Genomic DNA, 19,690 nt, shown 5'->3' with positions numbered 1-19,690 from the left:
GGTATAACCGCATAACCGCAACCCTACTTAATCTAAGCTAACTCACTTAGCTAGCTAAAAAACGTTATCTCAATTAATGTACTAAGGAAAAAGCCTAGTAGTAGAGTTGAGTAAAGTTCACACCACCTGTACAGTACTTGAGTAAAAGCAGCGATATACCATAAAATATCAAGTTCAAGTAGACTTTTATTGTCATTTTAACCATATAAAGTTCAGTACACAGTAAAACGAAACAACGTTCTGCCAGGACCAAGGCGCTACAAACAACTTAAGTTAACAAAAACTAACTAGCTAACTAAAAAACCTAATTAGCTGACTAGCTGCAACAAGACAGATTGACAAGACAACATAAATTTACAACATAAATTAACAAAAAACTAGCTAACTTAGAAACCTAATTAGCTGGCTGGCTAAGACAATATACAGTGGTGTGAAAAACTATTTGCCCCCTTCCTGATTTCTTATTCTTTTGCGTGTTTGTCACACTTAAATGTTTCTGCTCATCAAAAACCGTTAACTATTAGTCAAAGATAACATAATTGAACACAAAATGCAGTTTTTAAATGAAGATTATGTTATTAAGGAAGAAAAAAAACTCAAAATCTACATGGCCCTGTGTGAAAAAGTAATTGCCCCCCCTTGTTAAAAAATAACTTAACTGTGGTTTATCACAGTTAAAAGTTCAATTTCTGTAGTCACCCCCAGGCCTGATTACTGCCACACCTGTTTCAATCAAGAAATCACTTAAATAGGAGCTACCTGACACAGAGAAGTAGACCAAAAGCACCTCAAAAGCTAGACATTATGCCAAGATCCAAAGAAATTCAGAAAAAAATGAGAACAAAAGTAATTGAGATCTATCAGGCTGGTAAAGGTTATAAAGCCATTTTCAAAGCCTTGGGACTCCAGCGAACCACAGTGAGAGCCATTATCCACAAATGGCAAAAACATGGAACAGTGGTGAACCTTCCCAGGAGTGGCCGGCCGACCAAAATTACCCCAAGAGCGCAGAGACAACTCATCCGCGAGGCCACAAAAGACCCCAGGACAACATCTAAAGAACTGCAGGCCTCACTTGCCTCAATTAAGGTCAGTGTTCACGACTCCAACATAAGAAAGAGACTGGGCAAAAATGGCCTGCATGGCAGATTTCCAAGGCAAACCACTTTTAAGCAAAAAGAACATTAAGGCTCGTCTCAATTTTGCTAAAAAACATCTCAATGATTGCCAAGACTTTTGGGAAAATACCTTGTGGACCGACGAGACAAAAGTTGAACTTTTTGGAAGGTGCGTGTCCCGTTACATCTGGCGTAAAAGTAACACAGCATTTCAGAAAAAGAACATCATTCCAACAGTAAAATATGGTGGTGGTAGTGTGATGGTCTGGGGTTGTTTTGCTGCTTCAGGACCTGGAAGGCTTGCTGTGATAGATGGAACCATGAATTCTACTGTCTACCAAAAAATCATGAAGGAGAATGTCCGGCCATCTGTTCGTCAACTCAAGCTGAAGCGATCTTGGGTGCTGCAGCAGGACAATGACCCAAAACACACCAGCAAATCCACCTCTGAATGGTTGAAGAAAAACAAAATGAAGACTTTGGAGTGGCCTAGTCAAAGTCCTGACCTGAATCCTATTGAGATGTTGTGGCATGACCTTAAAAAGGCGGTTCATGCAAGAAAACCCCCAAATAAAGCTGAATTACAACAATTCTGCAAAGATGAGTGGGCCAAAATTCCTCCAGAGCGCTGTAAAAGACTCGTTGCAAGTTATCGCAAACACTTGATTGCAGTTATTGCTGCTAAGGGTGGCCCAATCAGTTATTAGGTTCAGGGGGCAATTACTTTTTCACACAGGGCCATGTAAGTTTGGATTTTTTTTCTCCCTAAATAATAAAAACCATCATTTAAAAACTGCATTTTGTGTTTACTTGTGTTATCTTTGACTAATAGTTAAATGTGTTTGATGATCAGAAACATTTAAGTGTGACAAACATGCAAAAGAATAAAAAATCAGGAAGGGGGCAAATAGTTTTTCACACCACTGTAACTTATATAACTTAAGTAAAAGTCCTACATTTAGGACAATATAATAGTTGTATCCATCTATCTCAGGAGACTTAGGGCACAAGGCAGGATACACACACTCACTCACTACGAGCAATTATTTTTAGAATGTAGTTTCCACCAAGCATGAGGAGAACATACAAACTTTACGCACATAACGATGGGAATCGAACCCGGCCGGGAATCAAACCTGGATCCTGGAGGTGCAAGTCGACAGGGCTAACCACTACACCACCGTGCCGCCACATATTTGACTATATAACATGAATAAATAAAATAGACAATATAACAAATAGAACTTGAGTAAAAGTCCTACATTTACAAATATACTTAACCAAAATTACTTACCTTTACATTTACTTGCATCAAAATGACTGAACTTATGTTAATGTACAGTAGTCTTAAAGTCAAAGTCTCTCTCTCTCTCTTCCTCTCTCTCTCCCTCTCTCTATCTTTCTCTCACTCTGCTTACCAACTGTGAACATGCTGTTTCATCTCTAATTGCAACTGTCTTCACTTCTGATCTCAAACATCTGTGACATGATTAGAGAAGCAAAAAAAAATCATGCAATTATGCATAATAGGAAGCAGTTGGTGATATTAGCATTTCAGATACTACCACTCTAGTTCTGGAATGCAATGCAATGCACGAATGTAGTGGAGTAGAAAGTACAGATATTTATTGTATGATGTAGTGGAGTAAAAGAAAAAGGTATCCTCGAATAAAACTACCCAAGAAAAGTACAAATATGTGCAATATGTATTTACGTACAGTAATGAAGTAAATGTCCTTTCCTTAGTAGCATGTCTATGACCACACGTGTCTGCTTTACATGGTCATTGTGTAAACCAGGAAAACTTGAAAGAAGGGTAAATAAAACATTCCACGATTATTTTTTACATAATTTCTATGTCTGCATTAGTACCTAAAACATATTCATGCTTAGTCTGTAAGAAAAAAAATACAGAATTCTACAAAATAATAGTGTACTGTATATTATATTATATTATATTATATTATATTATATTATATTATATTATATTATATTATATTATATTATATTATATTATATTATCTATGTGTTAAGTTGACTGTATATCAAACATTATAAAAAAAACTAAAAATATATATATTCCTGCTTTCTCATATGGTGCAACACACAGTTCTGCCACCCACGGAAGAGCTTGTCAACTTATCATCCAATCACATCTCCTACGTAGTGACAAGACTGAGTCCTTTTACCGATTACAACTTCAGCGTGTCCGCCTTCACTATTGTAGGAGAAGGACCTGCCGCATGGACTGCACAGAAAACTCCGGAACAGGGTAAAGTGACACCAGAAATCATAAGTCTACCTAAAATTCTGTGTCTGATTTCCCCATATAGCTGATTTCTGTAAAACCTGAAATCTTGAGCTGAGGAGCTTCATGTAATATTGGTACTGTATATGGTAATATTTTAAAGAAACTTCTATAAACCCTCTCTGGAGTTTGACTTAAATTCTACACTGAATGCTGCAGCTCTTAGCATGTAGATCAGTCATGTCATGTTGAATATCACATGATGGATCTTCTGAGAAAGTGATGAGATGTAAATAGAGAAACAGTTTATTTGTATGTCATTAGTGTAACAGTGGTAAGGGAAGCCTAAAGATTCAATCACTGAGCTCACATGTTCAGTTCATATTCAGAACAAAAGTGGACCAAGAACTGACCCCTGAGGTATACCTACACTAATTAATGTCCTTAATAGTGATCAAAAGCTAAAATGCTAGTCTTACACTTGTGCATGTTTACTTAATGTCTAGACAAATTGCCTCCTCTGCTGTCTCCTCAAATCATTTAAGGATTTTTGACCCAAATTTGTAATTATTATTATTATTATTATTGTTGTTGTTGTTCTTTGTTTTTAAGGATCTGTATAACCTGTAAAGTTCCAAGTTATTTGTTACTTTAAATATACTACTTTTTTATTTTATTTTTTTATAATAACTGCCATGGGTTGATGGTTCATGTAGTAATAATAGTAGAATTTTATGCTTTATTATAAATTCTTGTAAAAGTGTCTATATTCCTGACTGATCTAAACTTGTCTTCCTCAGTGCCTAGCTCTGTTCAGGATGTGTCCTATGAGAACATAAGCTCCACCTCCATCTTTGTGAGCTGGAATCCACCTTTGAACCCCAACGGGAAGATCACGCACTACACCGTCTATGTCCATCACCTGACTGGTCACCAGGTCCAGCATCGGGTTACAAACACCACCAGTGTCGTTCTAACAGGTCAGTGCTGTAGCTGCACTGGACATAACGCTGACCCAGCTTGTTTGATTTCTAAAATAACATTTGTGTCTACAGGTTTGGATAAATACACACAGTATAAGGTGCGTGTGGCCGCCTCGACAGCAGCAGGCGAGAGCCCTGGGTCTGATGAGGATAACATCTCTGTACTGACACTTGAGGATGGTATATATGAACAATGATATGAACGAATTTAGTGGTTTTATAAAAGACGTATGTTTCTGTATGTATATTTGATGTTGTATATATACTGTATATATATATATATATATATATATATATATATTTCAATACATTTGCATCTGATTAATAGAAATAAAAAATAGTATGATTAAAAAGTCTTTAAATGATTCAGGTCATCTGCTGAGCCTAGACCTAAGCAACTTTAGCAACCCCAGATTATAACACTGCCTCCAGAGGCTTGTACAGTGGGCTCTATGCATGATGGGTGAATTGCCTCCTGAGTGTTGAGCCTATCCCAGAGTGATGGGTGCGTAAGGGTAAGATGTGTAGGTAATTAGGGTAAATACCTACACATCTTACCCTAACGCACCCATCACTCTGGGATAGGCTCAATCTGGATTGGATTAGATCACATGATGTTTTTCTATTGCTCCAAAGTCCAATGGTTTTTTCTTCTATAGCAATTGCAAGTGTTTTTTCCAGTAGTTTTCTTATGTCCACACAGATGTTTAGTCCTGTGAGTAAATTGTTCTTAACCCAGTTTCAGTAATTTCAAATCTCCTTAGTTTTCTTTGCTTGATGCAGCCCAATATTTTGACCCTGCCAGGCAGTGTAGTTTTGAGTGAACACTGTATAATAGACCATTTCATCTTTTTATTGTTTGTTTTTAAAAGGCAATTAAATTGCATTGCAACATACTGTAAGATATGGTGTCCTAGAGAATTATTAGCACCCTTCATAAAAATTAAAATACAATGTGCATAAAAAAAACCCTAAGATTCTTTACCAGTGTTGTAAGGACTTAAAATTTTATAATGCTAAACGTCCAGTATATTGTATAATGTCTAATCCAAAACAACAGTAGAGCAGTCTAGAATACAAAGATCTGATCGCCTTCTTTTCCTCTCGCGCGTCTCTCCCAGAACCTGATTCTCCTCCTTACAACCTGTCTGTTTTAAACACCACGTCATCCACTGCCACCATCACCTGGTCTGTTCCTGAGAAACCTAATGGCATCATCGTGTTCTACGAGGTGACCTACAGCAACGCTACGTTCAGTTATACGGTGAACTCCACAGTTCCCAGTGTCACACTGCACCATCTGAAACCGTACACTCTCTACAACGTGAGTACACAGGGATACACACGTCTCGGCCATGGAGATCAGACCTCACCTACGCTACAGATGCTGTCGGGGGAGGATGGTGGGTATTTCAGTCTGTAAAGATGTAACTGTGTGCGAGGTGAAGACATCCCCTGTTTTGACATGTGTGTGTATGTTTTAGTGCCTGGCAGTTCTCCATACGGTCTTGCCTATGAGAGCATTAGCTCCAGCGAGGTGAACGTGTCCTGGTCGCCGCCCCTTGTCCCCAATGGAGTCATCTTGTACTACAGTGTAGAGTACTGGAACGCAACACACACTCTGAACATCACCACACACACGCCGTCTGTCCTCCTGACCAACCTGCGCAAGTACGCACGCTACCGGCTCAGCGTACAAGCCGCCACACGAGTCGGTTTGGGGAACCACAGCAGTGAAATCCTCAACATCACCACTCTGGAGGATGGTGAGTGTGTATGTGTGTGTGTGTGTGTGTGAACGCTAATAACCTTCTGTTTTGTTCACAGCCAAGCTGGATTAAGACCTACGGACCAATTTCTAACGCTCACCTCTTTTTACCACTTCATCATAAATGTTCTTTGTTTTTTTACATTCTAAAAGTTCTGAAATGAAAAAAAAGAGTTTGCCTTGTTTGTGTGTGTGTGTGTGTGTATGTAATGTTACTATTCTCACTCTGGACGTTTGGGAATCCTCAGTTTTATGTCCGATAATCGATAAGCAATGTTCTTCCTGAACAACAGTCCCAAGTTCCCCCCCGCAGTTCTTGTACTACAGGAAGTTGTCAGATAACCAAGTCGAGTTGTCATGGCAACCCCCCGAGGAGGCCAACTCGGAGATTCTGTACTACAGTGTAAGAGTGTGGTGAGTGCGTATTATGCTTATCTCATCAAATCAAGTCTAGAGTGACTTAATATAGTCTTAAACTATAATTAAAATTATCATCATAAACTCTATATATTACACAGGGCCAAATTTATAAACTTTGGTATACTTAAGCAAAATCACATAAGACGCAGTGCTGATATTCAACACAACAGCACAACCTCAAGTGTAATATTGCTTTTATACAACAGTTCCACAAGCATCATTTATTATAGATGTTTAATTGACTAGTTATGTTGATCCATCCACGACTGGCAAAACTATTTAACTGAGACTGGCAGAGCTGGCGACCGACAGTTAGTGTAATTAATAGGGAGGAGGCTGTTTTAAATTCTTACCTGTACTTAGGTGAGGTGAATAAACCATGGAGGTGGTGGACAGTCCTGAGAAAATAACGAGATTTACTTTATATTTCCAAATGGTCCACTTTAGAATATCAGCCCCGTTAACATCCAGGTTCAGGGGTTAATCCCAAATATCATTAAAGGGGAAGCTAGTGCACTACTGTATGTAGGGCCTACAGTGCCTCAGTCCACACACCAAGTGCTCTTATTCACGGCTGGAGAGGGATTAGGGATTCAGCCTTGTGTTAAAAGCTTTGTAGCTGTAAATAAAAAAAAACAAAGACTTTGTTCAGAGGCAATTCCAAGAGACATAAAATATTTTTTAAAAAGGTATAAGATTAATATTATTTTTTTGCTGAACGTTGGTTTTGGCAGGCGGCTGCTCCTCCCTCAGTACTGCAGACCGTACAGACCTACTTTGACCCTTCTGCAACCCAGAGTCAGTGTAACTAATGGGTATTAGGATACCTGGGGTGCAGAGTGATATATATATATATATATATATATATATATATATATATATATATATATATATATATATATATATCATTATACAGTAAATCCCAGTGCTGTTACTGTCCAGTATCGAAACTTGTGGAATGCCTCTGTGGTATAATATATTCCTAATATGATTTAGAATATGATGACAAAATTCAGGGCAGGAATCAGACTCTGTTTACTAGCGAGTGGGTTAATTGATAATCGCAGAAGGTTATATAAGTGTAACTTATTATATATTTATGAATATTTAAAGATTCTGATATTGTTTATCGAACTACTGTAAATATGTAAAAAGGTCTGTATAGATTTTACCTTATTGAAATCGTCTACATAAATACTTTTAGTGATAATGATTTTGTGTGTGTGTGTGTGTGTGATAGGAACTTGAGCTCTGAGTTTGTAGCGAATGTGACTGAGGCGTCAGTGGTGGTCAGTGTAGATGGACCTGGACTGTATAACGCATCAGTGAGCAGCTGGACTCGTCTTGGTGATGGAGGCGTCCTGATCTACATCACCTTCAGCACATCAGAGTCGGGTATAAACGCACACACACTGTACACACTTACATGGTTAAGGGACTATTTTTGATGTTTTTGTTTACGTGTGTGTGTGTGTGTGTGTGTGTGTCAGTTCCTTCAGACCCTCCTCAGAACGTGTTCTACACACTGCTGTCTCTGAGCAGAGTGAGACTGAGCTGGAGCCCGCCGACTCAGCCGAATGGCATCATACAGTACTACACCATTTACTACAGTGACAACATCACCATCTTCACTGAGGTGCACACACACACACACACACACGCACAATGTTTACAAATCTTTCACACAATCATTCACACACTAAGCACTATGATTAATTACTATAAAAATTATCCATTGTTATATTATATTATATAATTATTTATTCATATTTAGATTTCTTTGAATATTAGTTATTATTTATTATACATTAACAGTTATGCTGCATTGCGTATTTGCATCCTACATAATAAATAGGTGTTTCTCAGATAGGAGAACTTTTATTTAAATATAAATGTAAATTATATACTGTATATAATTAAAAAAAATAATTTTAGTTTAAATAGTTCTAGTAATTAAAACTCCTAATATCCTTAAAAAAAGTAAGCATTATTACTATTATTACTACTAATACTAATACTAATAATAATATTAGGAAGAAGAAGAATCTATTTGTTATGGGATTGAAAATAATTTTAATAATAATGAGAAAAATGTCAGCATGATAAAATAGTGGCTGCAGGGTCGAGGGTTTGGGTCCCACCTTCTCGTCTGTGTGCATGGCGTTTGCATGTTCTCACTGTGTTTACTGGGTTTTATCCGGGTGCTCCGATTTCCTCCCACAGTCCAAAGACATGCAGATTAATCTAACTACGATGAAAGGCAGCCCATCTAGTTTGTACTCTTCCTCGTGCCCCGGGATGCTGGGGTGGGCCAGGCCTAGTCTCCTGTCACTCTGTACAGGGTAAGTGGTATAGAAAACGAGTGATTAAAAATTAAATATTTAATAAATAAAAAAGGACAACAAGGAAAAAACCAATAGAACGATGCATTTAAAGGAGACAAACCAATACAATTATGAAATAACTTTAGAATCACAGTGAAAGTTGTTCAGCTCAATGAAGTCTAAATGTGCATACTGTTTGCTGACTTTCATGAGCATGTTAAGACCCCCAAACCCCAGATGTTGAAATGCTTAGAAGAACAAGAGGGCTCTTCACACACTATCATGATGTCATAGTGCTTGGGCCCTTACGAAGCGCAAAATACAAACATTTAACATTAATATATATAAACTCTGGTCATTTGCATTGACAGACATTAACAGATGTGTCTCTGTTGTTTCCCTGCATAGCGGGTGCCCGGCTTGTTGCAGTGGGCGGAGCTGGATGGGCTGAGGGCGGGGCATGAATACAGGGTGTGGCTGAGCTCCAGCACGTCTGTGGGTGATGGGGGGGTGATGAGCGATCCCCTTAATTTCACCATGCCCGAGGACGGTCAGTCTCCTCACACAGACAGGGCAGGAGAGCAGCTCTGCATCGTTTTTCCAACTCATTTCCACCTCGTTTCTAAGAAAGAAAATCACACCAAAACCCCAGGATGCTCTCAGGTCAGGGGTTTCAGGCGTCAGATAAAATATGGAGGAATATGATGTGGACGGAAAAGGATAAAAAGACAGACAATAAATCAGCTTCCAAAATGTTTAATAATATATATAATATGATATGATACTATATGATGTAATATAATCTAATCCAATATACCACACATACAATGGGTAATGCACAGAAGTCAAACAATGGAATTGAGTTAAAGGCCAAATTCTTAAAGTGGGAAACTTTACAATGCATTTTTGGTGGAAAGTCACAGAAAATCTGTTGGATGATTACAATCAAGAAAAACACAAAATTAGCACACGCTATAAAAGACTTCTTGCACTTCTGCACTTCTGGAGTGTTACAGCTTCTTAACCCTGGAGTCCAGGCCATAAGCTGCGTGTTCAGTAGATATCATCTGCATTATAACGCCGGCCATTCCAAATATTTTTGTTTTACAAAGCAAAAAGTAATTGCTTCCTAGCATTAGTGTTTTAATGTGTTGTAATATGGTTTCCCTATGATCAGTTTTCTTGATGTCTAATTTGGGGAAAATGCACAACATGTTTCTGGCTTCAAGTGTTCAAACACTTGTATCATAAGCACCAGGTCTGGTCCTAGCTCTGAGCTGTACAAGCAGTCATCTAATGTAGGGCCTTCAAATTAAAGATTTGGAGTATTCACTCAACTTCTGAAAACCACCTTATTGTGGCCCTGAATTACTGCATGATGAATTTGAAGCCTTTAAGAATCTTGCACTGAGCAAGATAAGCAAATACACAGCGGCTCTCAGGCTGTTCCCATCCAGAACATCATTAAATCACATGGATGTGTTTTTGAAGGTCAGACAATGGAGAGTCCACATGTGAGGCTCCACACAGACACCTGAGCACAGAATCGAACACTGGAGCTGTGAGGGATCACTGCAGTCTCAATGACCCTTTCACTGGTTCACCAGTTTTTCTTCCTCGGTATGTCCTGACCAGCTCAGACCACAAACATCCTATAAGACCTGAAGTTTTGGAGTTGGTCAGATCTAGTCATCTAGCAGTCTCGATCTGGCCCTTGTCAAAGTCGCTCAAGGCTTCACGCTTGCCCATTTTTCCCGCTTCCAACACATCAACTTCAGGGAAAAAAAACTTGCTGTCTAATATATCCCACCTTCTTCCAGGTGCCATTGTAACGAGATATTGTAACTGTAGCTACTGTAATAAGGGACAATTTAACGTAGGTAACTTATGGCGCTTAGGGGGCTCCAGGTTTCAAAAACCAGGTTTGTAGAACATAGTTTGTTCCCTGCTTTGGTGTCATTTTGGGAAAAAACAGAGCAGAGTTGACCCTGAAAGAGAAACGAGATTCTCCCCTGCTGTGTGAGGCTGATAAAGTGTTTTATATGATTATGTAATAATCTCTCTCTCTCTCTCTCTCTCTCTCTCACTCACTGTCCACTGATTGTGTTTGGTTATGTTTCAGTTCCTGCAGCTCCACTCCAAATGTCCAGCTGCCTGAGCTCAACTAAGCAACACACCTCTTTGTCCTTGCAAATCTTCATCCCAGACTATGCAAGGATAATCTCTTATTTTCCCTCTCTCTGTTAATCCGCTCGTGACTCAAAACATTTATCCTTCAGGTCATTTTTCAGGTTGAGTCTGGAGGAAAATAACCTTGTTTCCAGTTGTTTACATGATGAGATTTTTGTTTCCTTTTCATACGTCCGTACTGTATGCACTGCATGGAGTTTAATCTGAAATGTCAATTTGCTTATGTCTTTCCTCATGTGTCCATCACTTTGTCTTTTGCCTGGTGTGATTGAATCGATCATGATGATAAGGATTTGAACATTATGTAACTCTTATTAAACACACATATACTATACTGTATGTTTTTATTAACGTTATATTATACTGTTTATTGTTTATATTAGTGGTAACACTTCTGAATAAAGAACACCTTTGAAGTTTAATTTGACATTTGTGTTCTCTTTCCAGAAGTGTTTAATCATGTGTCCGATACTAGACCGACCACTCATATTAAATGTCTCTCCCACTTCCAGTGCCAAGTGGTCCGGTCCATAATCTCTCGGCTCAGTTTTACGGCTCTACGGCTGTAGTGATCAGTTGGGACCCCCCGCTGGAGCCGAACGGTAGAGTGTTCTACCAGCTAAGCCTTCAGGAGGCGGGCATAACCCACCCGTCAATCAACCGCACGGAAAATCAGACCACTACCAAGACGACCACTGATACGGTTTACCTTTTCACCAAACTCAGGAAGTACTTCCCGTATGTGCTACGAGTCACCCCGGCAACTAGTGCCGGCTCCGCCTTAGACCACACCTCCGTACTGCACCTGAGAACGGATGATGATGGTGAGTTGTGTGTAATTTATTCTTCTGTCAAAACATTAATAAACTATAGAAACAATGACATTTAGTATGGACCTTACATAGCTTTACCTTATGTATGTGTGTTTCAGTACCAAGTTCAGCTCCTTTACTGGGTGTGAGCAGGAATCTCTCCTCCACCTCCATCCTGGTGTCATGGTACGCTCCTGTAGAACCCAACGGCGAGATAATCGAATACACCATAGCTCTACAGGGGCCACAAGGAACCAACACAACATACACACCCAACCTGCAGCTCACTCTTGAACAGCTCACGCCGTACACAGCGTACAACCTCTCCATCGCGGCGGCGACTCGCAGGGGCACGGGCCCCTCACTCATGCTGGCTCTGCACACTGATGAAGCAGGTGAGCGATGATGTTTTTTAGGATTTTTCCGAATGATGTTTTCGCCTTATCACCGTACTGTGTTTGAGGTCTTATGTAAATGTCAATCAGTTTAACACCTTCATTCATAAGAAATTTCAAGTCATGTTCCAGTTTGACTTGAACACCCTTAGTACATTGAAATTATTTCAATAGCTATTAGTAAGATGGCACAGTGTCTTAGCGGTTAGCACTGTCGCCTTTAGGGTCCGGGTTTGATTTTTGCCCTCGGGGTCTGTGTGCATGGAGTTTGCATGTTCTCCCTGTGCTTGTTGGGTTTCCTCCGGGTGCTCCGGTTTCCTCCCACAGACCAAAAACTATCTGTAGCCAGCTACAGCATTATAGACTACCATTAAACCCCCAAGCTGTAATGCAAAAGACAAGTTGGTAAGCGAAGATTATTTGAATCTTGTCCAATTTATTTCAATATATTGTAATAGATGGTTAAACCAATCCAAATGTGAGATTAAACTCATTCACTAGAGATGTTTTAAAGCATAAAATTACATTCTATTTTTAATATTATGTCTGGAAATCAGCTTAATATTTCTTAATGTTGACAATATTAAGGATTTTTAAGCTGATTTCCAGACATATTTTATAAAATTACCTATAAAACAAATAAAACAATTTCTAAAACTATAAATGGTATCCTTTTTATTGGAAATATTTGTTCGTAAGAGCTTAGCTAACCCTGGACTGTGATAAGGTTTGTATCGCTGTCGTACCATGAATTTTTCATACCTTCCCAGCTCTACTGGAAACTATCCCCATTAGTCTTACAGCATGGTTGAACTTCAGGAGACCACTGAGCCCTGAAAAGACTTTTCTGATCCATGAAAGAGACTTTTGTACGTGGCTAAGACACATTAAGATACCATCTCATGTGACTGTTTTTGATCGTAGGTCCGATGTCTCCACCACGAAACCTGAGCATCTTTAACCACTCTTCGGACTCGGTGTGGCTCCACTGGGAACCCAGTCCGGAGCCCAATGGCGTTATTCAACATTATGGATTCAAAATAGTGGAACTGAACACCAATGCTGTTATATACCAGGTGAATGTGTGTGTGTATGTGCAGTTCTGTGTTGTGTATATAGTATATAATGTATGTACAGTAAACTAACTATCACATCTCTGTTGTTGTTTTGCTGCAGAACTCCACAGATGCTTCTACTCAGGCAGAACTGTACGGGTTCAAACCTCATAGCTCTTACGAGATTACTGTGTCTGCGTACACAAGAGCGGGCAATGGGGACCAGTACAGTCTCCCAGTAACCTTTACGACACGTGAGTCAGGTAAGAATCAGAGGAGAGAAAGAAACATTAATTGTTGTTGGTCTTTAAAAAAAAAATGCACCTAATCAAAGTGTCTGATTATAATAGATTTATTTATTTAAATATAACTTGATGAAACATAAGCCATGGTTATTATATAGTGTACAATGGTGGCCAAAAGTATTAAGACAACATACATTCTTATGCAAAAGTTTAGGCACCCCTTGATTACCAGATTTTGGTGATTTTTTAATTGAAAAGATGTTAACACAGTCTCTCTTGGAAATGGAGAAAATTCACAATATTTTTAGTAAACACTGATGCATGGTTACTTTTTATGCTATAAATCAAACAAAAATAAAAAGGTTATTATGGCACTGTGCAAAGAGTTCCAGAATCTCAGATTATTTTTACAAGGTTTCAGCTCGTTAGATCTAATGCATGGCGATAGGGCAATATGGTCATATTTCTGAAAAAGGTTGGCTGAAATTTAAAGCTGGTTTGTACAGTAGCACAGGAATAGTGTTATTGGTGTTAAATTATCGTAGTTGGGTACAGTAGTATGTACATTTGTTGTTTTTTATTGACTTCTATGTGTACATTGAAATTGTAATATATTGTTTTTTTTGTTTTGTTTTTTTCAATAATTTATATTTATCCTTTTAGTAGTTTATGTTTATTTATCTTGTTTATCATTTGGTCTGAGTTGTTTTAGTTACTTCACCCTTGTTAATTGTTTGGTGTGAAGAATTGTTTTATTAACCTATTTTACTTTTGTATTGTTTACTGTTTGCTTCATTGTTTATCATGTGAACTTTTTGTTTGTTTGTAGATATTTGTTACTTCTACCTTTATGTTTACCTTTGGCATGAGTAATGTTTGTTGTTTATTATTGTGCATGAGTCATTTTTTACTTAGTTTTTTTGTTGTTGTTGTTTTTTGCCTTGTTTATTATTTGACATCTACTTATGTGTCATTTATTGTTTGGTCATTTGTGTTATGTTTGACTTGCTCATCATTTGATGTGGATTATTTTTTTCGTTTGCCTTGTTTGTACTGTAATTTGGCGTGAGTAAGTTTAGTTACTCTTGTCTCATTCACCATTTGGTTTATCATATTGTTTTATGTTGTACAGTAAATGTTTTGCTATAAAATGGAACAGGTATATAATGTTTTATAATAATATAAAGCTAGTACTGTAGATAGCCTTGGCAGGAAGAAACGTGGTTAAATACTAAAATGATTCTGAGATACTAAAAAACAAGTCAATAATGTAATACAGTATTTGCAATCATCCTTCTAAAAAAATTTCCCACCCTTCTTTATAAAAAAAAACTTTTAAACATTGATATGTTAATAATAATTATAATAACTGTTGCTTACTGTAGAATCTTGACATTAATCTTTGCATTTTATCAACTAATTATAATTTATTGCTATATACAAATACAAACTTAAATTATCAGCTTGCAAATGTTGTGTGTGTGTGTGTGTGTGTGTGTGTGTGTCTGTTTCAGTGTCTGAGGCGGTTGGAAATCTGTCCTGTTCAGGCCTGGACTGGGATTCGGTGTATATGGAATGGGAGCCTCCAGCGAACCCCAATGGAGAGATCTTGTTTTACTACATTGTCTCAGCACATCACAGGGAGAAGGCATTACCGCTAATGTTCGCACACAAACTCGCATACACTCTCATTGGCCTGCTCCCCGACACGCTTTATGACATCTCTGTGGCTGCTGTTAACTCCGAGGGCCCAGGAATAGAGGCCAACTGCACTGCGGCCACGCTGCCAGAATCAGGTACAACACAGCACTAGTCTGAGCTCGAACAGTGCACCGGGGATACCTGTCTGTATTGTCTGTATTTAGACGTTATTTCCTGCCTGGGCTACTCAGATCATTGTAATCCCTTTGTGCTGGTTGTTTCTTGTTTTTCTTGGGGAAATACTCATTGTCAATTGCACCTAGACCAGTCCCTTTAAAGCACATGCATCTAGAAATATATATGTATATAATTTAATTCAAGTTTTTTTCCCAGATAAGCAAGAGCCAATCCTAATGCATGAATGAATTAACAAAACATAACAAGGCACAGAGTTTGCATTTCCTCTCTCTAAAACAATACATAGCAAAAACAATACATTCTTTTAATCCTGTTTGCATTTGTATTTTTAGTGTCAGCATGACACCACAATCAGATTGAGTTCAGAGCTCTAACTTTGTTGATTATTTATTCATTTATTTTGTACAGTCAGTGCATATTCTCTTGTGCATTCATGAGGATTGAGGCTATAAATAAAAAGGACTAAATAAACATATATTAAATAAAATATACTCACTGCCTCGCTCATCGTCTATACCGCTTTATCCTGTAAAGGAGACTTAGGGCATGCAGCGGGGTACACGCTGGACGGGGTGCCAACCCATCACAGGGCACTCCCTCATTCACACACTACGGGCAATTTGAGAATGCCAATTCAACTAATCTGCATGTCTTTGGACGATGGAAGGACACCACCCAAGTACAGGGAGAAAATGCAAACTCAATGCACACAGACCCCCGGTGGGATTCGAACAGTGTTATTCAATTCACCTGGTAGGGCTGTTGATGTACGGTAAAATGCGTGATTTTTTTTGGTGATGAACAGATGAAAACAAGAACAAACCCGTGGGAATTGTCAAAAGTTTAAATCTTTTTAGCAGTTGTTTCTTTGCATTTTCAGTATTACAATTTCTTTTTATTAGAGAATAATAATAAATGAATAATAATAATAATAATTATCATTATGACCCAGTAAACGTCTCTGTTCAGTGCCTGGTCCCCCGCAGTCGCTGTCTGTGGTGAATATCAGCTCGGATGCCGTGACGCTCAGCTGGCTCCGTCCTGCCCGGGTCCCTGGGCTCTTACAAGGATACAGAGTGAAAAAACAGCTTTTGGATCTGGCGTGTAAACTATACGATGATGCCTCCTGTGTGGAGAGTGAAGCTGTTCTGTCAGTAAATGTGACGGGAAATGAAACAAGGGAGACTATGGTAACGCTGAAGCCCCTGCTTAAATACAGACGTTATCGCGTCAGAGTGGTGGCATGGACCAACGCCGGAGCTGGAGAACCCACAGAGTGGATGCACATTCACACACTAGCAGGAAGTATGATTAATACACACTTATGCATATGCATGCACTAGGGAGGTTAGAAGGAATTTTTCCTGCTCAGAACTGACCTTCTTACTTTTTTTTCCATATTTAAATTATCTGAAAGTTTAGGAATACACTGTCAGTCAATAGATCCATCTGTTAGTTAGATCTGTCTGTTGTTACATGTTACAAAGCAGTTGAAAAGGCACACAGAGATATTTAGTAGAATTTTTAGCATAGCATACAGTACCTTAACCGTATGGTAGAGATGGCTTAATCAGGTTAAAAAGAAATAGTGTTAAATCAATATTGGGAATTATAGTGTAATTTTGGAAGTATGGTGCACTAGGTTGGATTTACAAAGTCATTATGTTTTATACTATGTAGTGAGCATATGTAGTGAAAAAGAAACTATTGGTGATTTGGACTAACTGTACATTGAGAGTTTTTACAAAAAAAAAGTGGCAAATTTATACAGTGATTTTAAAATCTAACATTGAGCTTAATATCAAGAGAATGTGCTTATGGTGATATTTAAATGAAAACAATAAGAAATAATACATTTCATAATAAATAATTCACTTAACAAAAAATAAAACAGTGTTTGTGCTTTGTGTATAGTGTAAAATAGTGGTATATAATAAAATTACGAATTTTGTGTATAACACTGTATTGACTTTGACGCTCTCTCTCTTTTTCTCTCTCTCTCTATCTTTCTTTTTCTCTCTCAGACCCCGATGCCCCAGCAACTTCTGTCTCAGCAGTTCCTTTAATCTCCGAGATGAAAATCACATGGAAGGAGCCGACAATCATCTCAGGCCCCACCTCCTACCTCATAGACGTGATTGCTGTGAGTTGGATTGATAAACAGGATTTATATATTCTGATGAAAAACACATTGCAATATTTAATCCTGCCTTTCATGTTCTCTCTTTTTCTTTCAGCTGGACGGTTCAGAGCGTAATGTGACGGTAGTGAGGAACGTGGGAGAAATCTTAATGGTGGTCATTGGGAACTTGACTGCGTACACTTATTACTCAGTGACCGTCACTGCCTTTACTGGAGACATGGCTGATGCCCGACGCAACGGCAAGGCATCTGAGCCCATCATCGTCAGGACACTAGAGGGCGGTGAGAAAGAAAGCTTGTGTTTTATGTACATTTGAGGATGCTTGGAAATGTGTAATGGTGTCAGTTTTTGTGTTGGATCCGGTGCGAGAGGGTCTGATTTACTGGTTCTAACCCTCACATACAGCTAGAGGGTGTAAGGGTTATTTTACACTAGTGCAAATTTCTACTGCAATCCTGGGAAAAGTTGCACCTGCGCTATTAGGTAGTCATGCACTGTGTGTCATCTTCGTATTTGTCTGTTTGGACCTAAATCAACTTGATTGTGATATAATCCTTTTTTTTTTTACCTCTCAGAGCCAAAGGACCCACCCAAAAACGTGACCCTGACCGTCATACCAGAGGAAGTGACCCGTGTGTATGTAACGTTCTTACCACCAGATGAGCCTAACGGCAACATCAGCGCTTATCGTGTTTATGTTTTCCGCGATGGACAACTGGACTTTGAGATCACCAGACTGCCTGTGGTCAGTAAGCCGAACAAGACCATGACAGCTCTTATACAGGGTCTTAAAGGAGGATTCAACTACAGCATACAGGTCAGCTTTATTTTGCTCCTGGTTGGTCTGATGTCAGTACAGTAGGCGTTGATTCTTTTTCTAAAACTCTAAATCAAGTGCAAATCACAGATTAAAGTTACTGTAATGATGCACACCTTGTTTCTATAGTGACAACACACACAAGGAGTTTCACAGCAGAACATTGCAAGATGTGTAACTTTTTTTGTATGGAAACTTTTATGGAAGGAGTCTCCAGTGTCAGACAAGCAGCACTTTATTTATTTTTTTCTTATTAACTTCAAGACAGTATGAGGTGAAGGCACATCTGTTTATAGCTCTTATTATGTAAGTGACATCAGTTGTTGCTGCTACTAAATGTAATCTTCCATGGGTTTTCAATTCAACCTGGGAATTGTAATGAAATTTCTGGTGAATGAAGGCATAAAACATTTATGGAAGTTTGAATGGTGCATAACTGTTCTGTTATTATGTGCGACCAAACAAAGTCTCGATTCGACTTTAAACTCCTGTACAGTGTCTTATTTTTTAGTCTTTAAAAAGAAATCCATGTTAATGTTGGCAAATTGCTTTGGCATGAAATACTGTGCAGTCATCTATCTATACATAGAGTGGAACCTTGGATTACGAGCATAATTCGTTCCGGAAGTGGGCTCATATTTCAAAACACTCGTAAACCAAATTTTATATTCCCATAAGAAATAATGGAAACTCAAATTATTTGTTCTTCTATAAATACATAAAAATAATTAATACAAAATATAAAGTAAAAATAAAACAAATTAACCTGCAGTTTACCTTTAAAAAAAGAAAAAATAAATTCAGATGGATAAATGCGTGCAAGCACAGTGTGTGTGTGTGTGTGTGTGTGTGTGTGTGTGTGTGTGTGTGTGTGTTGGTGTGTGTGAAGGAGCATGGTGTCCAATTACACGTGCGCACACACAACAGGCTGACACAGAGAGGAAGAAAAAATAGATCTTTACCCTCTAATGAGACTTGCTTTTGCTTTATACGCGCGCGCTCACACACGTGTTATAATAACGCGAACAAAGTCCCGGTCACGTCTAATATGAAATAAAAGGACATTTTATCATCTGATGCGTTAAACACACCTGAGTGACGTGTTTGATTTACAGATAGCTGCAGTGAATGGAGCCGGACTCGGGCCCAGGTCAGAAGTTAAACTCAGCATGCCAATTAAAGGTACCGGACGTTTATTAAAATGTTTGCTGTCTTTCATGTTTACAGTCAACCTTTTTAATTTCTATCTAGAAGTACAGTCATGTCAACTGGACCTTTTCTTAGTTCAGTGGAAATGTTTCACTATTCATCCAAGTAGCTACTTCAGTCTAAA

General features: G+C 38.5%; 1 protein-coding gene across 1 annotated transcript in view; it reads left to right on the top strand.

Moving 5' to 3' along the window:
• ptprq (protein tyrosine phosphatase receptor type Q) overlaps window positions 1–19,690 on the top strand; it is a 70,177-nt gene that overhangs the window by 33,176 nt on the left and 17,311 nt on the right. Inside the window, exons 29-47 of the mRNA XM_053499856.1 lie at window positions 3,229–3,390; window positions 4,167–4,346; window positions 4,422–4,529; window positions 5,471–5,752; window positions 5,834–6,115; window positions 6,411–6,531; window positions 7,778–7,932; window positions 8,028–8,173; window positions 9,270–9,411; window positions 11,564–11,875; window positions 11,983–12,258; window positions 13,183–13,334; window positions 13,435–13,576; window positions 15,073–15,354; window positions 16,367–16,702; window positions 17,422–17,540; window positions 17,635–17,821; window positions 18,116–18,357; window positions 19,473–19,539. Coding sequence (XP_053355831.1) covers window positions 3,229–3,390; window positions 4,167–4,346; window positions 4,422–4,529; window positions 5,471–5,752; window positions 5,834–6,115; window positions 6,411–6,531; window positions 7,778–7,932; window positions 8,028–8,173; window positions 9,270–9,411; window positions 11,564–11,875; window positions 11,983–12,258; window positions 13,183–13,334; window positions 13,435–13,576; window positions 15,073–15,354; window positions 16,367–16,702; window positions 17,422–17,540; window positions 17,635–17,821; window positions 18,116–18,357; window positions 19,473–19,539 — 3,693 coding nt within the window. The remainder of the gene's footprint in view (window positions 1–3,228; window positions 3,391–4,166; window positions 4,347–4,421; window positions 4,530–5,470; window positions 5,753–5,833; window positions 6,116–6,410; window positions 6,532–7,777; window positions 7,933–8,027; window positions 8,174–9,269; window positions 9,412–11,563; window positions 11,876–11,982; window positions 12,259–13,182; window positions 13,335–13,434; window positions 13,577–15,072; window positions 15,355–16,366; window positions 16,703–17,421; window positions 17,541–17,634; window positions 17,822–18,115; window positions 18,358–19,472; window positions 19,540–19,690) is intronic.

This window comes from Clarias gariepinus, chromosome 7 (assembly GCF_024256425.1).
Source record: "Clarias gariepinus isolate MV-2021 ecotype Netherlands chromosome 7, CGAR_prim_01v2, whole genome shotgun sequence".
Lineage (NCBI taxonomy): Eukaryota > Metazoa > Chordata > Actinopteri > Siluriformes > Clariidae > Clarias > Clarias gariepinus.
The sequence above is the reverse complement of the archived record's forward strand: the minus strand, read 5'-3'. Positions and strand labels throughout refer to the sequence as shown.